The sequence below is a fragment of the Cololabis saira genome, chromosome 2, assembly GCF_033807715.1.
Source record: "Cololabis saira isolate AMF1-May2022 chromosome 2, fColSai1.1, whole genome shotgun sequence".
Classification (NCBI taxonomy): Eukaryota; Metazoa; Chordata; class Actinopteri; order Beloniformes; family Belonidae; genus Cololabis; species Cololabis saira.
The window spans coordinates 30,919,858-30,945,382 of NC_084588.1; the positions used below are offsets into that span (position 1 = coordinate 30,919,858).

General features: G+C 38.9%; 2 protein-coding genes and 3 non-coding genes across 6 annotated transcripts in view; all 5 read left to right on the top strand.

Moving 5' to 3' along the window:
- The first annotated feature begins 1,826 nt into the window (after positions 1-1,826).
- On the top strand, positions 1,827-10,429 carry rpl13 (ribosomal protein L13). Its single transcript, XM_061743301.1, has 6 exons — positions 1,827-1,920; positions 2,313-2,430; positions 7,871-8,012; positions 9,207-9,380; positions 9,572-9,628; positions 10,229-10,429. Exons 2-6 carry the CDS (start codon positions 2,327-2,329, stop codon positions 10,385-10,387), a joined length of 636 nt encoding a protein of 211 aa, XP_061599285.1. The 5' UTR covers positions 1,827-1,920; positions 2,313-2,326; the 3' UTR covers positions 10,388-10,429.
- On the top strand, positions 7,448-7,526 carry LOC133422044 (small nucleolar RNA MBII-202). The gene has a single exon (XR_009770716.1). It is a non-coding gene; the product is annotated as a small nucleolar RNA MBII-202 (small nucleolar RNA).
- On the top strand, positions 9,025-9,103 carry LOC133422050 (small nucleolar RNA MBII-202). The gene has a single exon (XR_009770717.1). It is a non-coding gene; the product is annotated as a small nucleolar RNA MBII-202 (small nucleolar RNA).
- LOC133422041 (small nucleolar RNA MBII-202) lies at positions 9,954-10,035 on the top strand. Its single transcript, XR_009770715.1, has one exon. It is a non-coding gene; the product is annotated as a small nucleolar RNA MBII-202 (small nucleolar RNA).
- A 3,902-nt stretch (positions 10,430-14,331) lies between the features above and the next one.
- The window catches only part of cpne7 (copine VII), a 43,079-nt gene continuing 31,885 nt past the window's right edge, over positions 14,332-25,525 (top strand). Inside the window, exons 1-5 of one of the 2 annotated variants that reach the window (XM_061743309.1) lie at positions 14,332-14,413; positions 16,235-16,300; positions 16,406-16,717; positions 22,058-22,240; positions 22,398-22,472. In XM_061743309.1, the coding sequence (XP_061599293.1) occupies positions 16,544-16,717; positions 22,058-22,240; positions 22,398-22,472 (432 nt within the window). In that variant the 5' untranslated portion in view covers positions 14,332-14,413; positions 16,235-16,300; positions 16,406-16,543. Of the gene's footprint in view, positions 14,414-16,104; positions 16,136-16,234; positions 16,301-16,405; positions 16,718-22,057; positions 22,241-22,397; positions 22,473-25,525 lie in introns of those variants that run through there. The other variant, XM_061743317.1, reaches the window with a different exon arrangement.

Genomic DNA, 25,525 nt, shown 5'->3' on the forward strand with positions numbered 1-25,525 from the left:
CAAAAACATCCATACTAGGTTCCTGTTTGATTGTTTGTATGTTAATAACTGCATTTGTTCTTGTTGTTTTCGATAAAGACTGAGAAAAAAAAACAGGAAAAAAAATCAAATGTACTGTTCAAAACTACAATAAATATATTTGACTATAGAAGCAGCACATATTTTTTCAAAATAATTCATTATTTTCTACATATTTGTTAGAATATCCTATAACTGACAGGCTGTCTGCGAAGTAAATGCCTGCATACATACATAACCCCAGTCAAACCGCACAAGTTTAATGATAACATCCCTGATACATGTATTAGGTGCAATGAGGCAAGAGGAACGTTGTACCACTGCATATGGGAATGTGTGAAAGTGAAATCCTTCTGGCAGGATATACGATTGATCAGATATTAGGCAAAAAGTTACCAATGGATCCAAGGTTTTTTATTCTGGGTATATACCCAACTACACCAAAATTACAAAATAAAGAATCTAGACTTGTAGATATGTGTATATTACAAGCGAAACGTATCATTTCCCTTAATTGGAAAAATGTTGATGGACCAAGAATTGGAAGGTGGATTAAAGAGATGGCTTTAAACATGACAATGGAAAAGATAACTTACATTATTAGACGGAAGCAGCATGTCTTTGATGACATCTGGAGACCTTTTATATGTTTTTTAAGACATGATACTAATGTTGGTAACTTACTTCAGCAGGAGGAGGCTTAGATGGAGTAGAATATCCATGTGGGGTGATATAATGGCCTGAAAATGTTCTTTTAATACATCAATGTCATAATTGATCTCAATATTTTTATGCATGTATTTGTATGTATGTCTGTATTCACACGGGCATGCGTATACTGTATATCACATCCAGGGTACTTATTTAATGGATATCTATGTTTAAGTATTTCTTAATCAATACTATATCTATTAATGTTTTTCCCCCTTTTGCTCTATTATTAATTTTTTTTAATTATTATTTTAACCCATTTTTCATATTCTTTCTAGGGGACGAGGGGATGGGAGGGAGAACGGGGGGAAAAAGTTTGCTTTGTTGCCTGTAACAGTGACTGATGTTTGTCTTGTTGGAAACTGCAAACAAAAATCTAATAAACATTTTTTTTTTAAATCCCTTTTGAGGATTGTTAAATACTGTATTATCAGAGAAAAACATGTCAATTTTGTGTCAATTTAAGGTAGAAAATTAAACAAGGTACACAGCCATACTTTCTACAAAGGTACTAGATCGACATCTAGTGGTAAGCACTAAAACTTCACCTGCAAATCTAACTAGATTTAAAAACATTTTGCAAATGTATTGGGTAAAAATTTTAAACATGAATAATTACATTAATAATAATAAAACACAATAACATTTGAATATACATAAACGTGAACATTTTATTTGTAATAAAATATATGGATATATTGATTTTTTTTATTAACTATATTTACGTAAATCAAATCTCTTATCATATTTTGAGATTCCAAACACATTTTAAACCTAACATTCGTGACAGTGTAAGAAAATAAACACGTTAATATGAAAACCATTTTTTTTAATCCGTCGTTTCCTGTGTTCAAAGATGACAAATAACGAACTGATTCACTCAAATAATGAATTTATCTGCCTTTATTATGTTGTTTATATATAGCCTATATGTATGTGCACACATAAATGTAAGCATTAATGTTATCAATACTATTTTGCAATCAATGAAAAACAATATACAGTAATATGTTCCACTGTATGAGTGATTTGCTATTTTGCTTTGACTGACTTGTTCTGACGAGAGGGGAATGCTCTTTAACATGACTCTTTGATCCAGTATCTGTTCACCCATTGGTTGGTTTCTACATATCCCACAATGCCCCACGTTTGAACTTCCTTTTTCCTTTCGGCCATTTTCCTCCCTCGAAGGTATGGAGAATTATTCTCTAAAGATTTTGAAATAATCCACTTCAATCCTTGATGTATAAAGTTTTCTTCTCAATTTAATTTACACAGTGGGGTAGTGTGATTTGTCACCTTTCAAAAAAGATGATTATTATTATATACCCGTTATATATACCCGTTTATTTGCCCTGTCGCTAATGTTTCTAGTCTTGACTGTAGCATTGCTGATATAACTTAGCGATATAGCTTCTCATTTAATCAGTTTCTGCAGTAATAACAACCCGCTTGCTAAGTGAATCCCAAACTTAGTTAAAATGTGTTCCATAGCCCGTAGCGAGTGTAATAACACGTGTCTGGAGAGCGTCGGGTTGTGAAACATCGCGAGACTGACGGTGCGTGTCCACGCTGTGTTGCAGGGAAGCAGGCAGCCATGGCCCCCAGCAGGAATGGAATGATCCTCAACCCGCACTTCCACAAGGACTGGCAGAAAAGAGTGCGCACCTGGTTTAACCAGCCAGCCAGGAAGATCCGCAGGTGAGAACTGTTTTCTTCAGGTGAAGCGGGCTGTTTTGTATGTTATAACAAATCAAATGGCTGCTGGCAGACACACAGACCGATTATTCAACACTTTAATGTCAAGCAGGAGGTTAGGGGGAATATTACCATTCAGATCTTTAACTACCATTAAATTAAATGGCCAACATTCACACTTAATAACGGGATATGTTGAGAACATGGAGCTGCTGTTTCATCCAGAAACCTCTTCGTTCCCCTTAGTTAGTTAGTTAATTTGTCCACAAGTGGAGATTTGTCTTTTGTCTCATAATACAAAAACAGTAACATGACACAGCAACAAACACTTAAAGAGCATATTGCAGGTTAGATTTTTTCAAAAATTATACCTGACCTTATGTGAAAATGACTATGTGAGAAGTTAATGTAGGATTTAATATGTTTTACAAGACATAAGGGCACGTATTCAGAGGAAAAAGTGGCTGATTTTAGCAACGCTCCTACAAATGCTTTTTTCGAACACCGCATCATACGATGCTGTTTGTGTTTGCTCATAACATGCTGTTTTGTATGTTATAACAAATCAAATGGCTGCTGGCAGACACACAGCGATTATTCAACACTTTATAGTCCATGGGCCAGAGCCCAAAATTTCACTTGTCAGTACCACTCAAGGTGACCAAACTTGCTTATAATTTTTGAAAATATCCATGTCTGTAGATGATATTTTGGTATGATAACCTTCCTGAGTGGCAGCTGGATCAGAGTTATCAGCTCATGAAGTTCAGAAAATTACATTTTAGATGCTGCTGCATATCCTGGTTTAGACTCATGTACAGGATATCTGTCAATGTTTCACAATATTGTCTTTGGTATCATTTTAAGCATTCAGCATTGTGTAAAAATGTGTGTTTATAGTTTAAAGAGCTGCAGTGAACTCTATGTTGGTCAGAAAGATTCACATCTTAACTTGAATGAATGCTTAAAATGATACCAAAGACAATATTGTGAAACATTGACAGATGTCCTGTACATGAGTCTAAACCAGGATATGCAGCAGCATCTAAAATGTAATTTTCTGAACTTCATGAGGTGATAACTCTGATACAGCTGCCACTCACGAAGGGTTATCATACCAGAATATCATCTATAGACATGGATCTTTTCAAAAATTATAAGCAAGTTTGGTCACCTTGAGTGGTACTGACATCTGGCCTGGCCCATGGACTATTTACTATCAAGCAAGAGGTTAGGGGGGATGTTACCATTCAGATCTTTAACTACCATTAAATTAAATGGCCTGTTGGCCATTTAATTTAATGGTAAATAACGGGATATGTTGAGAACATCGAGCTGCTGTTTCATCCAGAAACCTCTTCGTTCCCAATTCTGTATCCATCTTAGTTAGTTAGTTAATTTGTCCACAAGTGGAGATTTGTCTTTTGTCTCATAATACAAAAACAGTAACATGACACAGCAACAAACACTTAACATTCACACGCAAAACATCTTAATGGCAAAAAAGGAGGAACAACAAGGGCATGTACATAAAAGACAAATCTACCAAGACGTGTCCTCATTCAGAGCCTTAAGGGCATTGGGGATGAATGAGTTTTTAAATATGTTATGGTTAGCCTTTGGTACACTGTATCGTCTACCTGAGGGAAGTAATTTAAACTCGCTACAGAGTGAGTGAGTACGATCATTTGCTATCCTGGCAGCTTTTTTCCCAATCACTTCCTTATAAATACCACTTAACTTTCTGTTTCTTCCCTATTATTTTTGAGGCTAGATCCTGTGCACAGAGTTGTCTGAGGGTAGTTTGGGTCAGGCAGTGATCACCAGGTGTGTAGGTAGATAGAAAATGTATTGATCCCAAGGAAAATTCAAGCATATAGTGGCAATTACAAACATTAAATGTGCAAAAGTAAGATGAGGTGAAAAAATAAGGTGATTGTCAGATAAAAGTGTCCAAGTAGTGGTTGACTTATGGCACTTTTCCACTAGCACCTGCTCAACTCAACTCAGCCTAATTTCTTTTCCATAACAATCCAGCACCTGGAGCAGAAGTGGGTGGGTTGGAGAAAAGCTGCTGTTACGTATTTGATTGTGAGATCTAAACGAAGACAACACTAAATATGTAGAACATGGAGATGATATATGTGCTGCCTGGTCTGTGGCTTGTGTTCGATATTAAGTTAAGTTAAAAAATGAGAGTGAGAGAAGCTTCAAGCGGCTAAACATTTTAATTTTTTTGTTTGTCTCGGCGCTGTTTAAAAGTCCGTTGGTAGCCGCGAGCAGCCATGAAGTGACAGAGCTCCTGGTAGATCTGGTCGTTCCTTATCGCCCGTCTAGATCCCTTTTTAATTCTCTCCTCAGCCACCAGGTTTATGAACATCTGCACCTCAGAGTTGGATCACGAAACAGACTTTTGCGCCGCCATAAAATGAACAAGAATCCGCCGCCAGAGTCGCTCTTTCGCTGATACCCGCCTCCTAACTCAGACGTCTGACTGGCCAACCCCCTGACCAATCGGTGGCATGTAGTGTGATCATGTCCGATACGGCCCGATTCAGCCCGCGTAGAACCTGGAGAGTGGTTACAGAAAAGTACTCGGCACGGGTAGACCCCTAGTGGAAAAGCGTCGAGTCGGGCTGAGCAGATACTAGTGGAAAAGCGCCACTAGGACAGCAGGGCAGATGTGAGAACAAAGAAAAGAGGGAGATGAGCCCAGGGGTCCCTGTGCTTTCCCCTGCCTTGACAGTGACATGTTGTTCAGTTGTGTCCAGGGGAAAAAAAGAGTTCTCTAGCCTGTCTGTGGAGCATGATTGTGACAGTCTGCCTCTCAACACGCTCCTGTGCCTCCTGAAGCTGCTGTGCAGAGGGTGGTGGGTGTCAGTGATGGAGAACAGTCTGTCCAGGTTCTCATTGATGGGGTGTTGAATGTTAAAATGATGCTCAGCTCTTTGCCCACTGCTATCCATGATCACAGGTAGAACTACGAGTTTATATTTGTGTTGAAAGTGTTCACATGCTCACTGTCTGTGCGTTGGTCATTTTGTCTTCATTAATGTAACTTTAAGCAGCACTTTATTTGTGACAAAGCTCTTATCAACTACGTTGTTTACTTAGACTGCTAATCTGACGCAAGGTTTGGTTGTATCTTTTAAACTGGTCTATTTGTCTGCAGTCAGCTTGCACTCTGTTGTAACGCTGTTGTTACAGTGTTGGTCAGATGTGTCATAATTATGCATCATCCTTGTGTCGTCTGTTTACGGTGAAGAATTATGACAGTTGTATAGTCTTTGTGGAAATAATGACATTAGTCCTTGTTGCAAAATATATCCCATTACAGTGTATGAAAAGCACTTTGCACTAACGCTCACACACATTTCTAGCAGTGTAATTCAACACTAAGGACAATACCTAATTTGTAATATACTTCAATGTAAACAAATGTTCATCAGAAACATAAATGTACATTTCATTGAGACTATCAAGTGAAACATCAGAATCACAGAATGCAAGCAGACAATTTGTCAAAAATGAAATTCTGTTGAAAGTTGTTTAAACGTGGAGAAATGTATCATAAATGGTCTTTAGACATAAACGGTGAGCATATTTAAGTCACGAATGGACCCTTTTCTGCAGTAGTGCCTTTAAAAGTCTACCTTTTGTGCACTTCCCAGCAGCAGGAGAAAGTCACAACAAGTCCCAGTGTAAACTCACCACTGGTTAATCACACTTTTGTGATGTTCAGTGATTTTCATTCTGTGATTTGCATCTGTAGATGTCTCAGTTGAGCTTTTTGACAGTCTTACAGCAGATGACATGGTTGTCAGTAATCTGTAGAGGAATTAATTCCACAGTACGAGCTGACAGCACAGCCTTTCAATTTTCTTTCATCTTTTAATCCAAATTTGTCGCGCTTCTAAATTAATGTCCTGATGAATTGATAATTGGTGGTATCTGGTACAGTGGTTTTTATTATATATTTAAGTTATCACCTGGTGCAGTCAAATGTTCTGCTGTAATTCAAACTCTAAACACTTGAAATGATTATCTGTAATTGTGCCAGGATGTATGATATGCAAACCTCTTCAGGGTTTTTGTTTTTCTTGCATAGAAAATTGTGAGGCGTCTGCTTTGGTCAGATTTCATACAACAAAGTATGAGAGAACAAAGTACTACAATATCTATCCGCAGAAAAATTATTTCCAAACAAGTATGAACTTTGTGTGTTTGATGTTTGAAATTACAGCTGTGGCCAATTGTGGATCATTATTACATAATGAAAGTGAGGATATACTGCAATCTGTGCATCAGGCAAAACCACCTGCAGCTGAGGAAAACTAGGGACAACAATATAGTCTGTAGGTTCACTTACCTGATGAATGTGTCTGATGCCGCCCTGACTCACAGCCAAATCTTTGGCTGGAAATAACTCGAACTATAGAACATATTAGAAAGTGGGTAATATTGAACATCGACCAAATTACTTTTGTTAAAAATTTTCAAAACTGAAGACACCTTTGAGTATTTTGTTTTCAAAGTTTGAAGCTGTTACTGTTAAGAAGTCAGATGATGATTTAAGTACTGTTACAGCGCAACTACATCATATTAATGAGGCCAAAACACCTGGGAACTACTTTTGAAGATTTACGATTTGAGCAGCCACGTCACATCCAACGCTGCCAGAAGCGGAAATTTACAAAGCATTTCCAATACATTTTTGTGATTTAAAGTGGATAATCAAATCGCCTGTAAAACCACATCCTGGAAGTGAAGTGTTTTTTTTTTTTTGATAATTGGGAGTTTTTTTTTTTTTTTTAATTAGTGCCATTACCGTTACAGGATATCTTTTTTTACAATATTTGGTTTTGCGCCAATCCCCCTAGATTGGGATTGGCGCACCTAGTGCCTCTTGTTATACAGGACTGTCTCAGAAAATTAGAATATTGTGATAAAGTTCTTTATTTTCTGTAATACAATTTATAAAAAAAAAAAAATTATATATATTAAGTTGCAGCAGTCAAATGATGACAAATCTCCGGAATCGCTGAAATTCCTTGATGAAAACTTTGAACCCTTTGTCTGATGACTGCTAGTTGTGACATGAAAAAAACAATTTAAGCTTTGTCTGGATTCATTACAAATCAACTGAAATATTGCAAGCCTTTTATTATTTTAATATTGCTGATTATGGCTAATCACTAATATTTTGAGATAGGATATTTGAGTTTTCTTAAGCTGTAAACCATAATCAGCAATAATAAAAGGCTTGCAATATTTCAGTTGATTTGTAATGAATCCAGAATGTATGACTTTTTTTTAATTTTTTTATTTTTTTTTTATTGTATTACAGAAAATAAAGAACTTTTATCACAATATTCAAATTTTCTGAGACAGTCCTGTAGATTCCACAGTTGAACTTGTTTACCAAAACCTCCTTTTTCCTCAGGCGAAAGGCTCGTCAGGCCAAAGCCCGCCGCATCGCACCTCGTCCGGTTGCTGGACCGCTGAGGCCACAGGTTAGGTGTCCCACCATAAGGTACCACACCAAGGTCCGTGCTGGACGTGGCTTCACCCTCGAGGAGCTCAAGGTAATATTTCTTTTCATTAGGAAGAATTTGTTAAAACCATAATGTTTTAAATAAAAATTTAAAAGTATATAAAGGATTGTGAAGATCCAATTATCTAATACTACAGAAACATTAAGAGGGGCAATTGGCCAATTGGCCAATTGTTAAGTCTTGTAGAAAATTGCTTAAAATCTAGGGTTTGTCTTGGTCTCTACATCAGTAGTGCTATTGACATTTTCTGTGGATAAAAAACATGAAAGGCGCAGCTTTTCTGTGCTGAATCATGCATCCCAGTGAGCCAAAAAAGCTCAATAAATGAACAAGAACACAAAGTGCAGCTCAGAGTTGGTGCCCTTGCCAAAGTATACCTCGCTGTTCCTCTTAAGCTCTTGTCCTGCTGTGGGAGGAATGAGGGATGATTGATGTGCATCACCCGGGGCATGTGAACTTGTTTGTTTTTATTCATGAGACGTGGGCTCAAATGGGCCTGTTGTTGAGGCCATTTAGTGAATTTTGATGTATGTGTATTTTCAGTAGTATTGATACTGTGTATCATAGTTTCTCTGCATTTTTCGTCATGAATGTGAATGCTACATTTTAAATATCTAATAATTAAAGTGCATTTAAGGGAAAATGTCAGTGTCCAGTTCACCATAAACAAGTTGGTTCAACATTAAATTTTCAGCCAAACTAGTACGGGCCAAAAGGGCTGTTTCTCCCTTGTTTCTGTTAGGTCTACACATTAATTCATGGGCCCTACAAGAAACACGTATTTTGATTCTATGCTTATCCATGTAAATGGCATAATATGGCATTAAAGACAATCCTGAGACTTGAGCCAGTTGAACAGATTGTGTGTGAGAGCGAGTGATTACAGACTTATTGGTTGGTGTTACAGTAAATAGGCTTTGAGCTACATGTTGTGTAGTTAGATAATTGCATGCAAATACTTGACCCAGCATGTTGTTGACTGACAGAAGTATTCAAAAAGTCCAAGAACTATCCTGTGTGAATTAAGTTGCAGCAGTCAAATGATGACAAATCTCCGGAATCGCTGAAATTTCTTGATGAAAACTTTGAACCCTTTGTCTGATGACTGCTAGTTGTGACATGAAAAAACAATTTAAGCTTCCATGATTCGTGTCAGTATTGTATGAGAGGATGTGTCATGTGTGTAGCTTCAGCGTTTTAACTGTTGGTGTGCTGTATGTGTAGGCAGCTGGTATCCACAAAAGGACGGCCCGCACCATTGGCATCGCAGTGGACGCCCGTCGTCGCAACAGATCCACAGAATCTCTCCAGGCCAACGTGCAGCGTCTGAAGGAGTACCGCTCCAAGCTTATCCTGTTCCCCAGGAAAGCTTCTGCCCCCAAGAAGGGAGACAGCTCTGTAAGTTGCTCTTATTTTTACACATCTTGCAGTAGAACAAACAGATGGAGTAAAACTTCTGTTGTAAATCTCGCTTTTAAGATATGAAGTTCATAGACTCTGTAGATGCAGTTTGCATATAACATTTAATGCAATTTTTATGTATTTTATTCTTTGAAATGCTCATGCATGTCCAACTGTCATTGTTTCAGGAGGAGGAACTGAAGATGGCCACTCAGCTCACTACTCCAGTCATGCCCATCAAAACTGTAAGTTGCAATGCCTGCAAGATTTCACTTTTTACTGTAAAATTCACAAGGTAATAGCTCACTAAAATTATTAAAAAAACAACATATTTTAAGTTTTATCCATGACATTACCTTTTGAAAAAAGATTGACATATGTAGATAAGACAAGTTTCTGTATGGTGCATACCCAGAGGTAGTTCATTGTCTGCACAACAGTTCACAACATGTCAGAATAAAGACTAAACAGATGAAGAAATCCACAAGTATATAAGTGTGATAAAAGAGAAGAGAAGGACAACCCCTTTGGTCTGTAAGATGGAAGTTATTCTGCTTTCCAGCAGTCAGATGATGAAAAATCTCCGGAATCTCTGTATTTCTTTTGATGAAATATTTGAACCCTTTTTCTGATGACTGTTTTTTGAATAAGCTTTAAAAAAAAAACAAGAGAGCAAAAATATCTGATTCCAAAACTGTTTAGGTGTCAAAGATTTTGGGGAATTAAATTTGCTCATGTGCCAGGGATTTTGTTGTTTTTTCCAAAGATAAGATATTATATGCTGCAATGTGGAACAAACTTCATTAGGCCACTCTTTAAACAAATGTTTTCCCGTTTCTGTTCAGGTACACAAGAAGGAAAAGGCTCGGGTCATCTCTGAGGACGAGAAGAACTTCAAGGCGTTTGCCAGCTTGCGTATGGCCCGGGCCAATGCTCGTCTCTTCGGCATTCGTGCCAAGAGAGCCAAGGAGGCTGCTGAGCAGGATGTGGAGAAGAAGAAGTGATAACAGTATCGAACTTTGCAAAATAAACTCTTTAAAAAGTGACTAGTCCTGATTTTCTTCTTTTTTTTTCTCTGTTGAACAGTTGGTAAGATTTATAGATGGTATTAATGGTTGTTAGTTCAGAGGGTCCCACTATAAAGTGTGTGTGTAAATACCAAAAATATTCCTTCATGGAGATTGAAACTAACAGGAGAATACTAGTGTCACTTTTAAGATTGCAACATGACGATGTAATCATGAAGGCACTGGGCCTGTGATGAGAGGAAAAAGGCAAAATATTAGAAATCGTTTAGCTCGGCCTTGAAATGCAATTGGAACAAATTGGCTTCTGAAGGACAAAGGAATAAACCAGTGTGGGTGCAGCAAAACCCCTCAGATGATGCCTTTCAACAACTGATTTTGTACAGTGTTCAGGTTTTCATGGGATCAACAGTTTAGCTCCTTTTTGCCGTTTATAGATTTTTCACTGTAGTCTTTATTTTCAGCACAGCTTTGGATAAACTGTCCTTAAATGACAATGCAGATGAACTGAACCATCTACAATTTGATCATGTATTAACTTAAATAATTTTATGAATCCCGAAATTCACAGGTGTTTGAAGTCTCTAGAGGTCACTGATTTCAGATGGTTTAACCTTTGAACCAGTAGGGGGCGCCAGACAAATATCTGGAAGAAATCAAATTGGAGAGAAGTGTAACTTCTCTTAAATTTTCAGAAAATGAACTTTAAAAATGACGTGCATGAATAATTGGCATGCAGTTCATTTCCATCTGGCAAAGCTGACATTGACCTGCTCATTATCAACAATGTGATGGTGCACAATTACAAAAATAGGTCAGGGGAGGTGCACAATGTGAAAAGATCAGTGAACCTGTGTGTAAATGAATTATTTTAATCATACTGAAGGTCATATGTCTTTAAAAAGTTGCAAAGCTGGCAAAAAGGTTGTATCAATATGAGACTGTATTGTAATACGTATTGCCATGTTGGAGAAAAGTTTGAATAAATCAAACTCAAAAAGCTTAAAATGTCAATAGGTTGAGAGGAGCAAGAAAAAATGAGCAGTTGATAGTCCCAGCAGTCTGTTTCAATAAACGATTAAGTCAATGTAAGTGAGAGTACAGTCTGATTGTGGAGCTGGGGTGATGGGTGTCACTGAAACAGGACTTAAAATTCATGGTTTAATTAATCAAGTTCAGCAGGCTATTACAAAATATAAATTTACAGAGACAAAAATGATCCCAGAAAAACACTGTTTAAAGCAACTTAAGAGTAGCAGATTCACTGATCAAGATTTGGAAACTTTCGATGGCAGTTTTTCTGTGAAAAAGTTGACTAGATCAGCATCTGTACAATCTGAAAAACTCACCAGAGATCAGACCAGACCAGAGAGGACACCTTTAACAATAATCTGGTCATCTGCTCTGTAAATGTAATCATGTGGAGAAATTATGGTGAACATTGTTGTATGACTTGTGTTCTCTTGTCATTGCAAAAAATGTATTCCATGGACAGTTTCATTGTAATCTATGCAAATGCAGTGTCACCTTCATCACACTCATGTACAGTGTGTACTGTCTTTATTCTGAGATCATTTTGACTACAGTAAACATACTTCATGAAGGCAATTATACACTCCTGGCAAATGTGCTGCATGCTCGGAAATTAAGTCACTGATTGACAATCATAAAAATAACTCCAGCCATCATCATAAAAAAAAAAAACTACTCTTGGGAGCTGCAGATGGACAATTGTTAATGATGCTTCACAAACACATACTGAGAGTCAGGCCACATGAGGAATACTTTGATTTGTGTTTGCGAGTGTGGTCAAGCAGCACCAAGGGAAGCAGTTGATGTGACAAGGGAAAGGTATCAAGGGGGGAACTAAGAATAGAAAATTCATGTGTAAATGCATGGAGTGTCCTGTGAGGCGCTGAACCGTCAGCAGCAGCAGATGGTAGATGTTTGGAGCCGTGGCGTAACAGGGCTCAGGTGTGTGCCCCAGCTGACGCTGCCTACAAACTCTGAATACACATAGAAAAGAGCCAGCGTCGCTGTAAAGCGCTGGAGAAGAGTTGACTATAGGGGATGTATTTGTTTGTTTTCTTGAAAAAACAAACCCTCTCAAACACTCTCAAGCTGTGAGGGAAGCTGAAGCTGTTTTTGTGTGTTTTGCTTTGCAAGTCACACTGTGATCACTGCAACTGATGAGATAATTAAAAATCAGAGAAACAAGTGTTTAATTCATCATGCTGTTGAAGGGATGCAGATGACCTTCCTGCCTGCTGTGAAAGACTCTAAGCTAAAGTCACAATCTCTGCAACATTTTTGCCATGCTCAAACATTCAAATTGATCAAAAAAAACAAAAGCCTTTTCACTGAGGACACGTTAGACTTACGAGATTAAAAAACCCTCAAGGATAAAATGTGATGACTGACGCCTTCATATTGTAACCAACAGTGAGACGTACAGGATCTTTGAAACACTTCTGTTTGTCAGAAACCTGAAAGCAGCTGTTTTGCCAGTGAGGTCTGTAGATGTTACGCAATGGCTGGAAATACATTCATGCAAATAATACACTAGTGGGTGGACAGAGGAAGGGTTGTATAAACACTGTAGAAACAATACATTATGTAACGTAGAAACAACAGATGTAAACAGATTGAAACCCTACATCATGAATTCAAACTAATTTTATTTTTATAGACATTATATGGGCATTTACTAAAGTTTTCTGCTTTTGGAGGCGCTGTGTTTTTGTGCTCCAGTTTGGCTTTGACATGTCTCACTTGCTTTCTGGTCCTTTTATGTCACAAAAGGTTAGATAAAGGCTGCCTGTATTCAAACTGACAATCTAGAGCCTCTACTTGCTTTGACATGTAGAAAACCCATGCCTCTCATGTTAGATTTGTGTTGGTGAAGAGTCAACTATCCTTAATCAGAACAGTGTTTATCAGCTAAAATAACTGTGTGTGTGTGTGTGTGTGTGTGTGTGTGTGTGTGTGTGTGTGTGTGTGTGTGTGTGTGTGTGTTTTCTTCAGATACTTGTCTAACATGTAGCTTATTAGATGCAGATGTCTCTTTTCCATCTGTATTGTGATGCATTTAAAATATTATACAGATGCAGATCTCTATTTATGCAGTTGTCCGTGAATTTACTAGAACTTATTGATAAGCAGGTAGGTTGCAACAATGCACACAGGTTGCTTACATGTGGACAACAGTGTGTGTGTGTGTGTTTTTTTTTTTTTTTACACAGTATAGGCTACTCCTGCTGAAAACAAACAAAAAAACCTCAATGGCACATCTGTCAAAATCTGTATTTAAATCATATTTGCAAAAAAGATTAGCTAAGCTCCGGGAAAGAAAATAATTCTAAAAGGTCCCCTTTATAATGATACCAAAGACAGATTACAACATTGACAGATATCCTGTACATGAGTCTAAACCAGGATATGCAACAGCATCTAAAATGTAATTTTCTGAAGTGAAATTTTGGGCTCTGGCCCATGGACTAAGTATAGGCTACTCCTGCTGAAAACAAAGGCACATCTGTCAAAATCTGTATTTAAATCATATTTGCAAAAAAGATGAGCTAAGCTCCGGGAAAGAAAAAGAGGGAAAGGGTGGGTTATACAGCACACATTTCTCCGAGTTTGAACTGTATTTCACACTTTTATTCATGGGTCACAATTTCAATACTCTTTTGTCACAAATCACACAAAAGCTTTGTGCGTATTTCTCGCATTTATCTCGGGTTTAGGGCTTTGTGAGAGGTGTTGGATGCCAGCTTTTGCAGCTCCCCAGCGGTCTCGTTTCCCCTTCTTATAAGAATTTTGCTTTCAACTGAAATAATCGCGTCCCAGCGAAAAAGCCCCCCCTTATCAGCAGCTGGACTCCCTCCACTCCCATCTCCATCCTCTCCGAGCAGAGCTGAGTCTCCGGGAGAGAGAGGGAACACACCAGCAGGGCTTATGGGAGCGGGTTAAACAAGTGTTTTCAGGAGTACACAACAGCGCCAGGTGAGCCACTTTTGTCTCTTTTAATTCGTCTTTCGGTTCGGTTTGCTGTTCTCAATCACGCATTTCTGTTTTTTTAATGATCTGTAGGGTGTTTAATTGGAAGTGGGGAAAAAAACTCTGTTTTTATATTAAACTAATCAAGGTTTTGTTGAATGTAATTAGGAAAAAAAAAAAAAAAACTAAAGCGGTTTAGGTCGTCCATTCGCTGTGTTCACAATCCTTGGACATTTGTTGCGGAGTTAATCTGCTGTGATGAATCATTAACTCATCCCCGATGAGCAACATTTTATTTCTGTATGTCCTGCCCTTTCACTTGTTAGGTGGAATTATTTCGCTTTTACTGGCAGATGTTCTACGTTTGAACTTTTGCGTCGTAAGATTCATAGAGCTGTATTTTAAATTTGGTGATACTTGCTGCGTTCAGAGCTCTGCTTGAGTTCAGTTTTAAGCGTGAATTATGGTGCCGCGTTAAATCGACGCAGAGCCTACGCCGTAGGTTACGGCGTAGCCTACGGCGTAGGCTCTGCGTTGGTGTAACGCAGAACCATAAATCAGCCTTTAGGGAGGTGGTTTCCAGGTTTCCAGCTGCTGAGCAGAAGCCCGGGCGCTGTCTGTGGTGCTGAAAAACCAAACCCTCACAACCCTGGTGATTCCGTTCCCTAAGAATGTGACACTTATTATGTGTAAATGATAAAGCTTAATTCATTTTCAAAGCAGTTTGGCGTGATTGATAGTTGGATAGAACTGCTTTGCTCAAGGACACGTCAGCAGAGGGGATTTTGGCAAGTTTTGGACATAACTTTGGTTTCTCTATTGGATTTTACTTTTTGGCATTGCAAAAATTTGAGATTTTATCTTTGTTAAAATTATTGTTATTTATAGTCTTTCCTATCCTCTTTTTTTTAAATGGGACAATTAAAAGAAATATCAAAATTTCTGTACTTAAGTGCATTTATTTAGGTGAGTGGATGGTCTGCACTTTTATAGAGGCATTTTAACCCCTCTTAGATCTTCCAAATCACCTTTCAATGGGTTTTTTATCCACCCATTCACATGAAGACCACAACACTTCCCACTATATGTGCTGTCTGTATACAGTATGAGTGCTTTGTTTTCTGCAGTCACACACACAGCAGCGTGTCATGCTTAAGAACACTTTGACATGTGACAGGGCTTGGAGTCAAACTGCCATCCCTCTATTTGGAAGGTAACATAACTCTAGCTGCTTAGCTTGAGATTGAAAACAATCGGTCTCTCTGTTTGGGGCCACCTGGAGATTTTCTCAGATTCCTTCAGATTTTTCAAGGTACTGTTAGATCACTGGTGCAGATCAGAGCAGAATTATCCAGACCCTTATTTATAATTCCACCTAAATAGACATTATTTACTGTACTTCGGAAGCAGATAATGCAAAGTACACCTCAAAAAAAAGAAGAAGAAGAAGAAGAGGTATTGTTTTATTCTCTTGTATGCTGTACAGCACTTTGGTCGACCTCGGTCGTTTTTAAATGTGCTTTATAAATAAAATTGACATTGACAATGACAAGAAGGGAATGGTATCTCTAGGATACTCATGCTCACTCAACCCCCATAAACTGGCTACTGTGAACAACCAGGTCTAAAGACATGGTTGAAAAAGATGACTCTGTACCGTATCAGTTTTGTAACCAAATTATTTTCCATAGTTTTAATTGAAACCTCATGGAATTCCATCAACCTTTGGTAAAAACAAAAATGACATTATATCTCCTTTGGTGTCTGAGAGCATTCAACAAAATAGAGTGAGCTCTCAATTTTGCTTTCTCATATTAATCTTTGCAGGAATCTGACTAAACCCTTTAAAGCACACCCTGTCTCCTTCATGTCTTGTCTTCCATCATTACTGAGGTGAGATGACATTCCTCATAAGAGAATAGAATAATAACAGCTTGGGTTTGGTTTGTTCACCTGGGACTTATTGAAATTCTCTTTTTTTGTGACATCTGTACCAAGACAAAAGGGCTTGTCTCTCGTGCGTGTGCCAAGTCTTTACTGAGAGCCGACAGCTGATTACTTGATTTTCCCCGTCCCCTGGAGCTACACCAATCCTCTCATCGCACCGCTTGGCAGCTCTTCTCACCTAGAGCCAGGATGAACGACGTTCAGGAGGCCACCTCTCCTGCTACCAGCCTCAGTGGTCCAGCTACTTGTGTCTCCAAAGTGGAGCTGCGCGTGTCTTGCAAAGCTCTGCTGGACCGAGACACGCTGAATAAATCGGACCCCTGTGTTGTTCTCATGGTACAGAACAATGGGCAGTGGACAGAGGTATGGTCCTATTTTTTCACTGTGATAATTATGCTGATAACGCTTTTGTATTATATTGTCACTTGAGTCAGGTTAAACTATTTCACTTTTAGATATCAACCTACAAATGTTTAACAGCACAGTTTTATGTGAAAATAACCATAGTTTTGAGCCACACCTGACGAGAAATACAATACATGCAGGTGATTGGAGCAGGTTTTCTCAATTGTTAGATAACTGCACATCAAGATATGAGAGCAGTTTCCCAACCATTCTCTCTATCGTAACCTTAAAAGCTTGAGATTCTGAAAGTAAACAATGCTGACCTATGAAATAATATACATTGGACTGATAATTCTCTCTCACTATTTCAAAATCTTTATAGTCATATAAGAGCCACCAGAGAATATATCCTTCAATGGTCTGGTGAACTTAAGGTAGTTTTTTTTTTTTTTTGCTTTTTGGGGGAGGGCAATGCTGTCTTTTGGAAAAGCTGTCAATTAAGTTTTCCCATGCTGCCAATGCTGCCTGTTTCCATTTGTCACTACTTTACAAACAGATAGTTTTGTCTTCCCTCTTAGAGTCATACATGTACACTCACCGGCCACTTTATTAGGTGCACCTTGATAGTACCGGGTTGGACTCCCTTTTGCCTTCAGAACTGCCTTAATTCTTCGTGGCATAGATTCAACAAGATAGTGGAAACATTCCTCAGAGAGTTTGGTCTATATTGACATGATAGCATCACGCAGGTGCTGCAGATTTGTCTACTGCTCATCCATGATGCGAATCTCCCGTTCAACCACATCCCAAAGGTGTTCTATTGGATTGAGATCTGGTGACCGTGGAGGCCGTTTGAGTAGTGAACTCATTGTCATGTTCAAGAAACCAGTCTGAGATGATACGCGTTTTATGACATGGTGCGTTACCCTGCTGGAAGTAGCCATCAGAAGATGGGGTACACTGTGGCCCACAGAACTGCCGCAGGATATTTTCTCTTTTTTTGGACCATTCTCTGTAAACCCTAGAGATGGTTGTGCATGAAAATCCCAGTAGATCAGCAGTTTCTGTAATACGCAGACCAGCCGGTCTCGCACTAACAACCATATCACGTTCAAAGTCACTTAAATCACCCTTTCTTCCTCATTCTGATGCTCGATTTGAACTGCAGCAGATCGTCATGCCTAAATGTATTGAGTTGCTGCCGTGATATTGGCTGATTAGAAATTTGCGTTGATGGGCAGTTGGACAGGTGTACCTAATAAAGTGGCCGGTGAGTGTATGTTCTGTGACATATCACAGACAGATACGTCTGTGATGGATTTGTCTGAAGCTGATCTCATATTCGGGCAGCAGGTCTCTTATTTTCCTGTTAATTTATCATTTAGCTAATTATGGAAGGTCAATATGCAGGTCTGCACTAAATGGAGGATGTGTTAAAGTGTGGAAAATATCTAATTATATAGATTTTTTTCTTTTCGTCACCAGAACTCTTATCTAACAAAAGCCTAATCTTTCCTGGGAAATGGCAGAACATAATTAGATGTCTGTCACATACAAGCCATTTGCTAGAAACTCTTGCTATAATGTCCAAATTTTCTTTTTCAATATATAATCTCAAGATGCTATTTATAGGAAGAGAAGATAAGAACAATTGGCTCACAGTGCTGGAGAGTCTTGGATTTTAACTTGATAGAAGGGTGTAACATGAGATACTGACCTGGGTTCAGCATAGCATGACTGCATGAGTGGCTATTTTTAGCATCCATTACTGACGCAAATTCATATGAGCTAACTCACACTGTGCAGTATTGCATTTGCAGAATGAGTCCATCCATCCTTGGAGTGTTAAGACTCACCCATCTGTATCTTAACAGTCATGACAGTGTACGGTGGTCGTCCAACACTCGGCTGTCAAATCCCTCACAACTGGGTGGTACCACTGCCGGAGCAATTTGTTTACTTATGTCAGTAACTAAGAAAGAGAAAGAGCCCACTCATATCATCATCATATCAGCCTGTTTCTCTTCTCTGAACTCATCTTGTGTAGCTCTAGTCACTTGTGCTCTTTTTTCCACGAGGACAAACACACATCCAAAAACAGGGTCAAGATGACGCATGTTCTGCTATTACAGTCTTATCTTTTTGTGCAAACACACTCCTTTGATCATGAATTCATCCAAACATGAGCTTTCTGTTGACGTTTTTTTTTAAGGGAAACATGTCGTAATGCTCGACATATAATGCTGAACCTACCTACTGGTGTTGGTTAATAGAAAAAAAATCACACAGAGATCTATTTACTTTTCCGACCCTACACCAGCAATACACAGGGATCACATATTGCAGCACAGCCTATACCATACCTCTGATGAGCCTTCATCAGCAAACATGCTCATCCTAAATCTGTCTATCCAGATGGCGCAAAGAGTGAGCGAGACAGCAGGAAGACAATACAAGGAAAGCTGGGAAAATGAGGGTTGTTGTTCATTTGTTTAATTCCAGTGTTTCCCGGTATAGTAGGTTATTTATCTAGAACTATGACAAAGTGATCATTTTCATTTAGAGAAGAATGCTCAAAACCAACAACATAATAGCCATTAGCTGTGCAGCCCTTCAGTCCAACTATGTTATGCGCAAATGTACTGTGTTCTGCTTTAGCATACACACTGATAACAATTTAAAAAGAGATAATAACCTGTTGAGATACATTATTAAGAACAGCAGAATATGATATTTCAAGTTGTACGGTGAGATCACAGAGGTTATAACAACAGAGCATGTGCAGAGGCTTTTAAGCAAGTGGGAGGCATGTTGTTGTTTTGGTCCCCGTAGAGGGATGGCTCAGCACAAGCAAATACAGTTTCTCTCAGTTATTCTGAGTCATTCCCGTCATTCTAAAACAAAGTCTTTAAATCACCAGGACTGATGCACTGTAGATGCTTAAAATGGCTGTATACTTTGATACCCGTCCACCGGTCAACCCACCCATCCATCCATCCATCCATCCATCCATCCATCCATCCATCCATCCATCCATCCATCCATCCATCCAGGAGCTTATCTCATCTGTCCCAGGATTAGTGGTATGGTACACCCTGAATGGGTCAAATGTTTTCTCTGAAAGCAAGAATTTTGTATGACAAAGAAGTCTCTCATTTTGAATAATCAGTGCCAATTAAAATGCTGCACAACATGGACAATACTGGCAACTTCCCAGGAGTGAAAGGTTCTGGAGTTACCATAAAATCCTCAAGCTTTATTCCAGATGTGTCATTTTTTTCCTAATTTTTACTTGAGTTCCAAAATTATCTCTGAATGTTCAGTAAAAATATTCAAAAATGTCCCGTTTAAAGGCTACAGCTACAGTTTGCAGCAGATGATCCAACTGTGTTTTAAATTTGTGCTACTTTTTGTAAATTTGTTTCTATGTGTTTTAGATTATTCACGTTTATAATTATTAATATTTGTCTACTTAAAGAATATATATATATATATATATATATATATATATATATATATATATATATATATATATATATATATATATATATATATATATATATATATATATATATATATATATATATATATATATTTTAATGCATTTTCTTGCCATGTATAATATACAGCGCCAAGAAATATATATCATATACCTTGGATTTCTGTATAAATTTACAATAAAATGTGACCTGATCTTTACTTTAGTCACAATAATAGACAAACAAGATGTGCTTAAGTTGATAACACAAATAATTATTTTTTCTCATGTCATGAACACACCTATTAAACATTTATAGTACTGGTGGAAAAAGTAAATTAACCCTTGGACATGATACCTGGTTGAACCTTCCTTGACAGCAATGACTTCAAGAAAGCACATTCAGCAGTTCTGGATCAGAGCTGCACAACATTCAGGACAAACCTTTGACCAGATCCTTCCAGAACGGATTCAGCTCTGACATAGAGTATGAACCGTGTCAGGTGTAAATGGCTCTCTTGAAATCATTCCACAGCAGCTGTATGGGATTAAGGCCTGTCTACTCCAAAAGGTGGAGTTTCCTGTTCTGAATCCACTTATGTGTAGTAATTAGGTTGATACTTAAGGTCCTATTGTTGAGACACACTCTCAACTTCTACTAATCTTCAACTGATGGACAACCTCTCTGATTTTATGCTGTAGGATTTTTTAGTAAACTTTCCCCTTGGCGATGGAAAGTGGTACAGGCATTTGTCTCACTGTGGACTGATGGATGCTCAAACATGTTGGCTTTGCAACCGTTTAGTACTTTATGCATATCTGCTACTTTTCATTGTGTGTCCTCAGAAATTTATTTTTATGGGGTATAGTTCAAGTCAGCAAATGCTTCTTATGAACAGCAAACTTAAAATATTAGAGTGTCTTTTATCTAAGTAACTCTGAGCCATGACCTGAACACATTTCATTAATTGGACTCCAGGTAAGCAAACATCTTACTTACACTAATTAGCTTTCCCTGAAGTTAATAGTCTATAGGTGCTTTTCCTTTTCCCACCAGCGCACGGTGAATGAGTGTTGTTCATTGATGAAACTAGAAATTATAGTATCTTGACTGTTATCAGCTATGGAGACAGCTGTCACCCAATTCTGGACCTATAATAACACACAAGTTTGGACCTCAATATTGACAGCATTACAATGATGTGACATATTGGATGACCACTCATAAATATCTCCTTCACTCATTTACTGGCATTTAAGCTGCAGGAATCACCTTTAGTAGATCTAGTGCTGCTTCCCCTTTGTGCCTTAAAGTTACAGATGACTTAGGCACCATAAATGTATCAGTGATTACATTTCCATCATCATTTTTTTTTCATATAACGCTCTGCACACTTCAACATCATACTCAATGATAACTTCTTCCCGTGAAAAAAAAGGGGCAGCACAGAAATACTCATGAAGCTGTGTGAGAGCAAATCCAACACCACAAGCAGACGGGGCCCTCAGTTTCCCCTTGTCATGCTGTTAAAGATGAGCGTGGATGCTTTCTCTATGCTGCGATTAAATGTCAGTGCCCTCCAATCATCTCTCATGTCATCCACTGGATGCAACATAATAACATTTGCCCTTCTGCATTTGTCTGTTCCACAAAATAAGTAGGAAGATGAATATGCTGCAAGTAACATTTCATGATTTACACTGGAGACTAATGCAGGAAACGGTCTGTGAAATTGGTTTCAAATTGGTTTCATTTCTTCACAGGCAACTATCACTTTGGTGACAATATGGCGATTATGATAAGTTATGTTAGAATGCTTAAGTATTTTTCCTGGGCGTGGATGAAGATTCAAAGACTTACTGAGTGTGTTCCCTCCCAGCTGGACAGGACAGAAGTGATCAAGAGCAACTTGCATCCAGTCTTTGGGAAGGTTTTCTCTGTGGATTACTACTTTGAGGAGGTGCAGAAGCTGCGATTTGAAGTCTACGATATCCATGGAACTCACAGCATTGGGACGCGTGATGATGACTTTTTGGGCGGCATGGAATGCACTCTTGGACAGGTAGGCAGATGCTGGGGACACTTGTGTATGGGTTGGAAATGAATACCAAATGCCGGTCCATTTACTGTTATGAGTAACAGAGGAGGTGATTGATTACAGTAATATTTTTGGTGTTGGGGACTGAAAACCAATATTTTGCTTGTGTTGCTCTTTGCAGATTGTGGCCCAAAAGAAGATGGTGAAGCCTTTGTTGCTGAAGTACGGGAAATATGCTGGCAAATCCACCATCACAGTAGGTCTCTTACAATGTTGTTGTGACTTTACTGACCTTTTGAATATACAACTATGCATATTAGATAACAGATGACAAAGTGATGGAAAGTAGAAGTAAGGATTTCTTTTATTTTTTTTTTTAACTCTTGTTTCGTATCCTAGCAGTTTCCTGACTTTTCTTGGTCATGCAATTTTATTGTGAAGATGTGGCTTTCTGTGGTAGTAACACATGGAAGTGAACATCTTCTCTGCAATGAGTGGTTTTGTCCATTTTCGGTACCGTGTGGAACCACTCCTGTTAAGCATACCAATACACATGGAGGGGGGACGAGAAAATCCATAAGAAATGTGCAGGTATGAGATATCACATCTGAGATGTGGAAGACAGACGCAGCTGGTTTGTTAACCCCCATCTTAGTAACATAAAGGCAGGATAAACCTAATTATACAAAGCTCCCCTCTAGCTTATACCTTGTGTGGAAATACAGAACAGTCAACTGCTCTTCTAATTAATTAATTTGTTCGCAAACAAGATACTGCAAAGCCATGGACAGCTGCACTATCAGTAATGTTTGATTGTCTAATTGTCCTAGTCTCCTGCATTTTTAGTATCAGGGAATAATTTAACCCTATTCTTCAATCATGAAAATGTAGCTCCGGGTTGCTGGATACATAAATGAACTGCCCTGAGGCATCTGTTTTAAAGCCCAATCAACCAATCACTAGTTTATTTAAGCAGCAGTCAGTGGCTAAAACCTTTCTATGGTCTTCAGAGCAACAATGAAAATTCACACAGGAAAATCTTCTGACTGTTGCAATGGCACAAATAAAGATTGTTCAGAGCACTAGTATAATCAGAGACGTTCTGTATAGAGTATCTTTGGTATAATGTAGAACCTTCTACCAAACATGTTTTTACTGTACATGGTTAATGTCAGCTAATTTAATGTTAATGTTAATTTTAGGTTGCATTGATAATACTCTTGGGGCAGCAGGGTGGCTTAGTGGTTAGCACTGTGGCCTCATAGCAAGAAGGTTTCTGGTTTGATTCCTGGGTCTAGTTTGTGTGTTTGCATGTTCTCCCTATGCTTGCGTGGTTTTCCTTCCTCCCACTGTCTGAAAAACATGTGTGAATGTGTGTGTCTGCCCGTGGTTGTGGCAGGAAGGGTATCTGGTGTAAAACTGGGCCAAATTGATCTGCGGACTATGTTTCGCTGTAGCGTCTCTCAAAAAGGGACATGGTTGGTGATGAATGATTATAATATCGATTCCTTGGTTGCTATACCTTAACGTAATTTGTGAGTGTGTGTGTTTTTTATATAATTATTGAGATGACTAAAGCTGAGTTAGGTTAAGGGTTTGGTTGCAGTTATTAGTGTTGTGCCACAAGTAGATGCTGTTTCAGTTATCAAGAGAGTTATTAATAATTGTCCTTCAACAATTATTAATAATTAATAAGGTAGATTATTTATCAAATTGAATTATCAAATGACTTAATCGAAATGGGGCACCACCTGGTCGTTACCAGGAAAATGATAACTACAGCAAAATCAGTCTCAAGATTAATTATTGAAGGATGAAATCCGAACACAGGCTCCGGCACCCAACGTTGGCGGCAAATATGTGTAAAATAAACAAGGACGGCTTCTTTCAATCAGAATTTATTTACACCAGTGTCAAAAGGGTGGTAAAGCAACACTTCGAACAAAGTCTGATGGTCCACATACGTAAACAGGGACAGAAATTATATAATGCAAAAAGTTCCAGTCATCCATGTGGGTGTGTGACTAGTGTGTGTGTGTATGCGTGTGTGGGTGTGTGTATGCGTGTGTGTGTGTGTGTGTGTGTGTGTCGGTAGCTCAGAATGGCTCGGGAATTTATGACAGAGAGAAGTGTCTGTGTGTGGGGATTAGTAGGAGAGGAAAAGCGAAATAGAGAAGAAAAGTAAAATAACAGACAGCCTTAAATAATTCCTCGCTACCAGAAACCCAAGACCTTCTGATCTTTCCCACACAGAAATGCACCACTGTGAAACTAAACTTCACACGTGCGCTCTGGTCATTCAACCGGGAAATTTGGAAGGGCTTTGTTTTCTGTTGTAGAGGAACATGTTATCACGATCCCGCAATGTGGATGCAGCAGTAGACAAATAAGAAGATAAACAAAAACACTTAAGTTAATAAACACAACTATGACGGGATCAGCAGTCCAGCTCACAGCGTAAACTAACTTTTAAAGTGTGTTACTAATTTTTCTCTGCCCAGACACCAAAAACAGCCTCTTACGTGGATCTTTGTAGTTGAAGAAAAAAAAAGGGTGGTTTGGTCTGACCGGTCAGCCTTCCTTGGTGAACAGCTGGGTGGTTATGGTCAGCAGGGGACCCTGATAAAGCGACTCACTCCCTCCTGTTATCTGTGCTGCGGATTGGGGGGGCACAGCAGCTGGGCACAGCAGCTTGGCTTCCTTCAACTTCGGATCGGTCCGAAAGCGTCCACATCGAGGCAATGCAGGGTCCCGGTTTGGCTTTCTGGGCTCAGAACCGCGTGGGTCACTCGTGCAGCGCTGCAAAACGGACGCTCCTTCGGTCACGAAAGGAGAAAGCCGCTCCTGGTGCTACAGCAGAGACCTGTAGGTGAGAGGAAAGGCGGAAAAGAGAGAAGAGGTCGAGAGAGGGGGGCCTTGCTCTTTTATAGCTGCGCCCAGGAAGTCCATGCTCCTTCCTGCAGCTTGAGGTCCTTGTCCAATCAGAGTGTGGTCCCTTATCACCAAGGGGGCCACATATGCAAATCCTGGCTGGCCTTCGTGTCCAGGGGTTTTTCCGTTGCTCCAAGCCGTGTGGCCACGGTGTCGTAAAACTTTAGGGTGGCTTAGGTCCAAGGCCTGAAATCCGGCCTGGTAGCCTGGTCAAAGCCTGACTGCCATGAGTCCATAATCACACATGAATTCATAATCACACATGACTTCATAATCACATGGGCGGTAGCCCAACATTAGGTAGTAACTCTGATTGTTAGGGTTGATTGGGTAAGAGGCAACAACATGCAAAGTGCAATTTTGTTCATCTGGATTCAT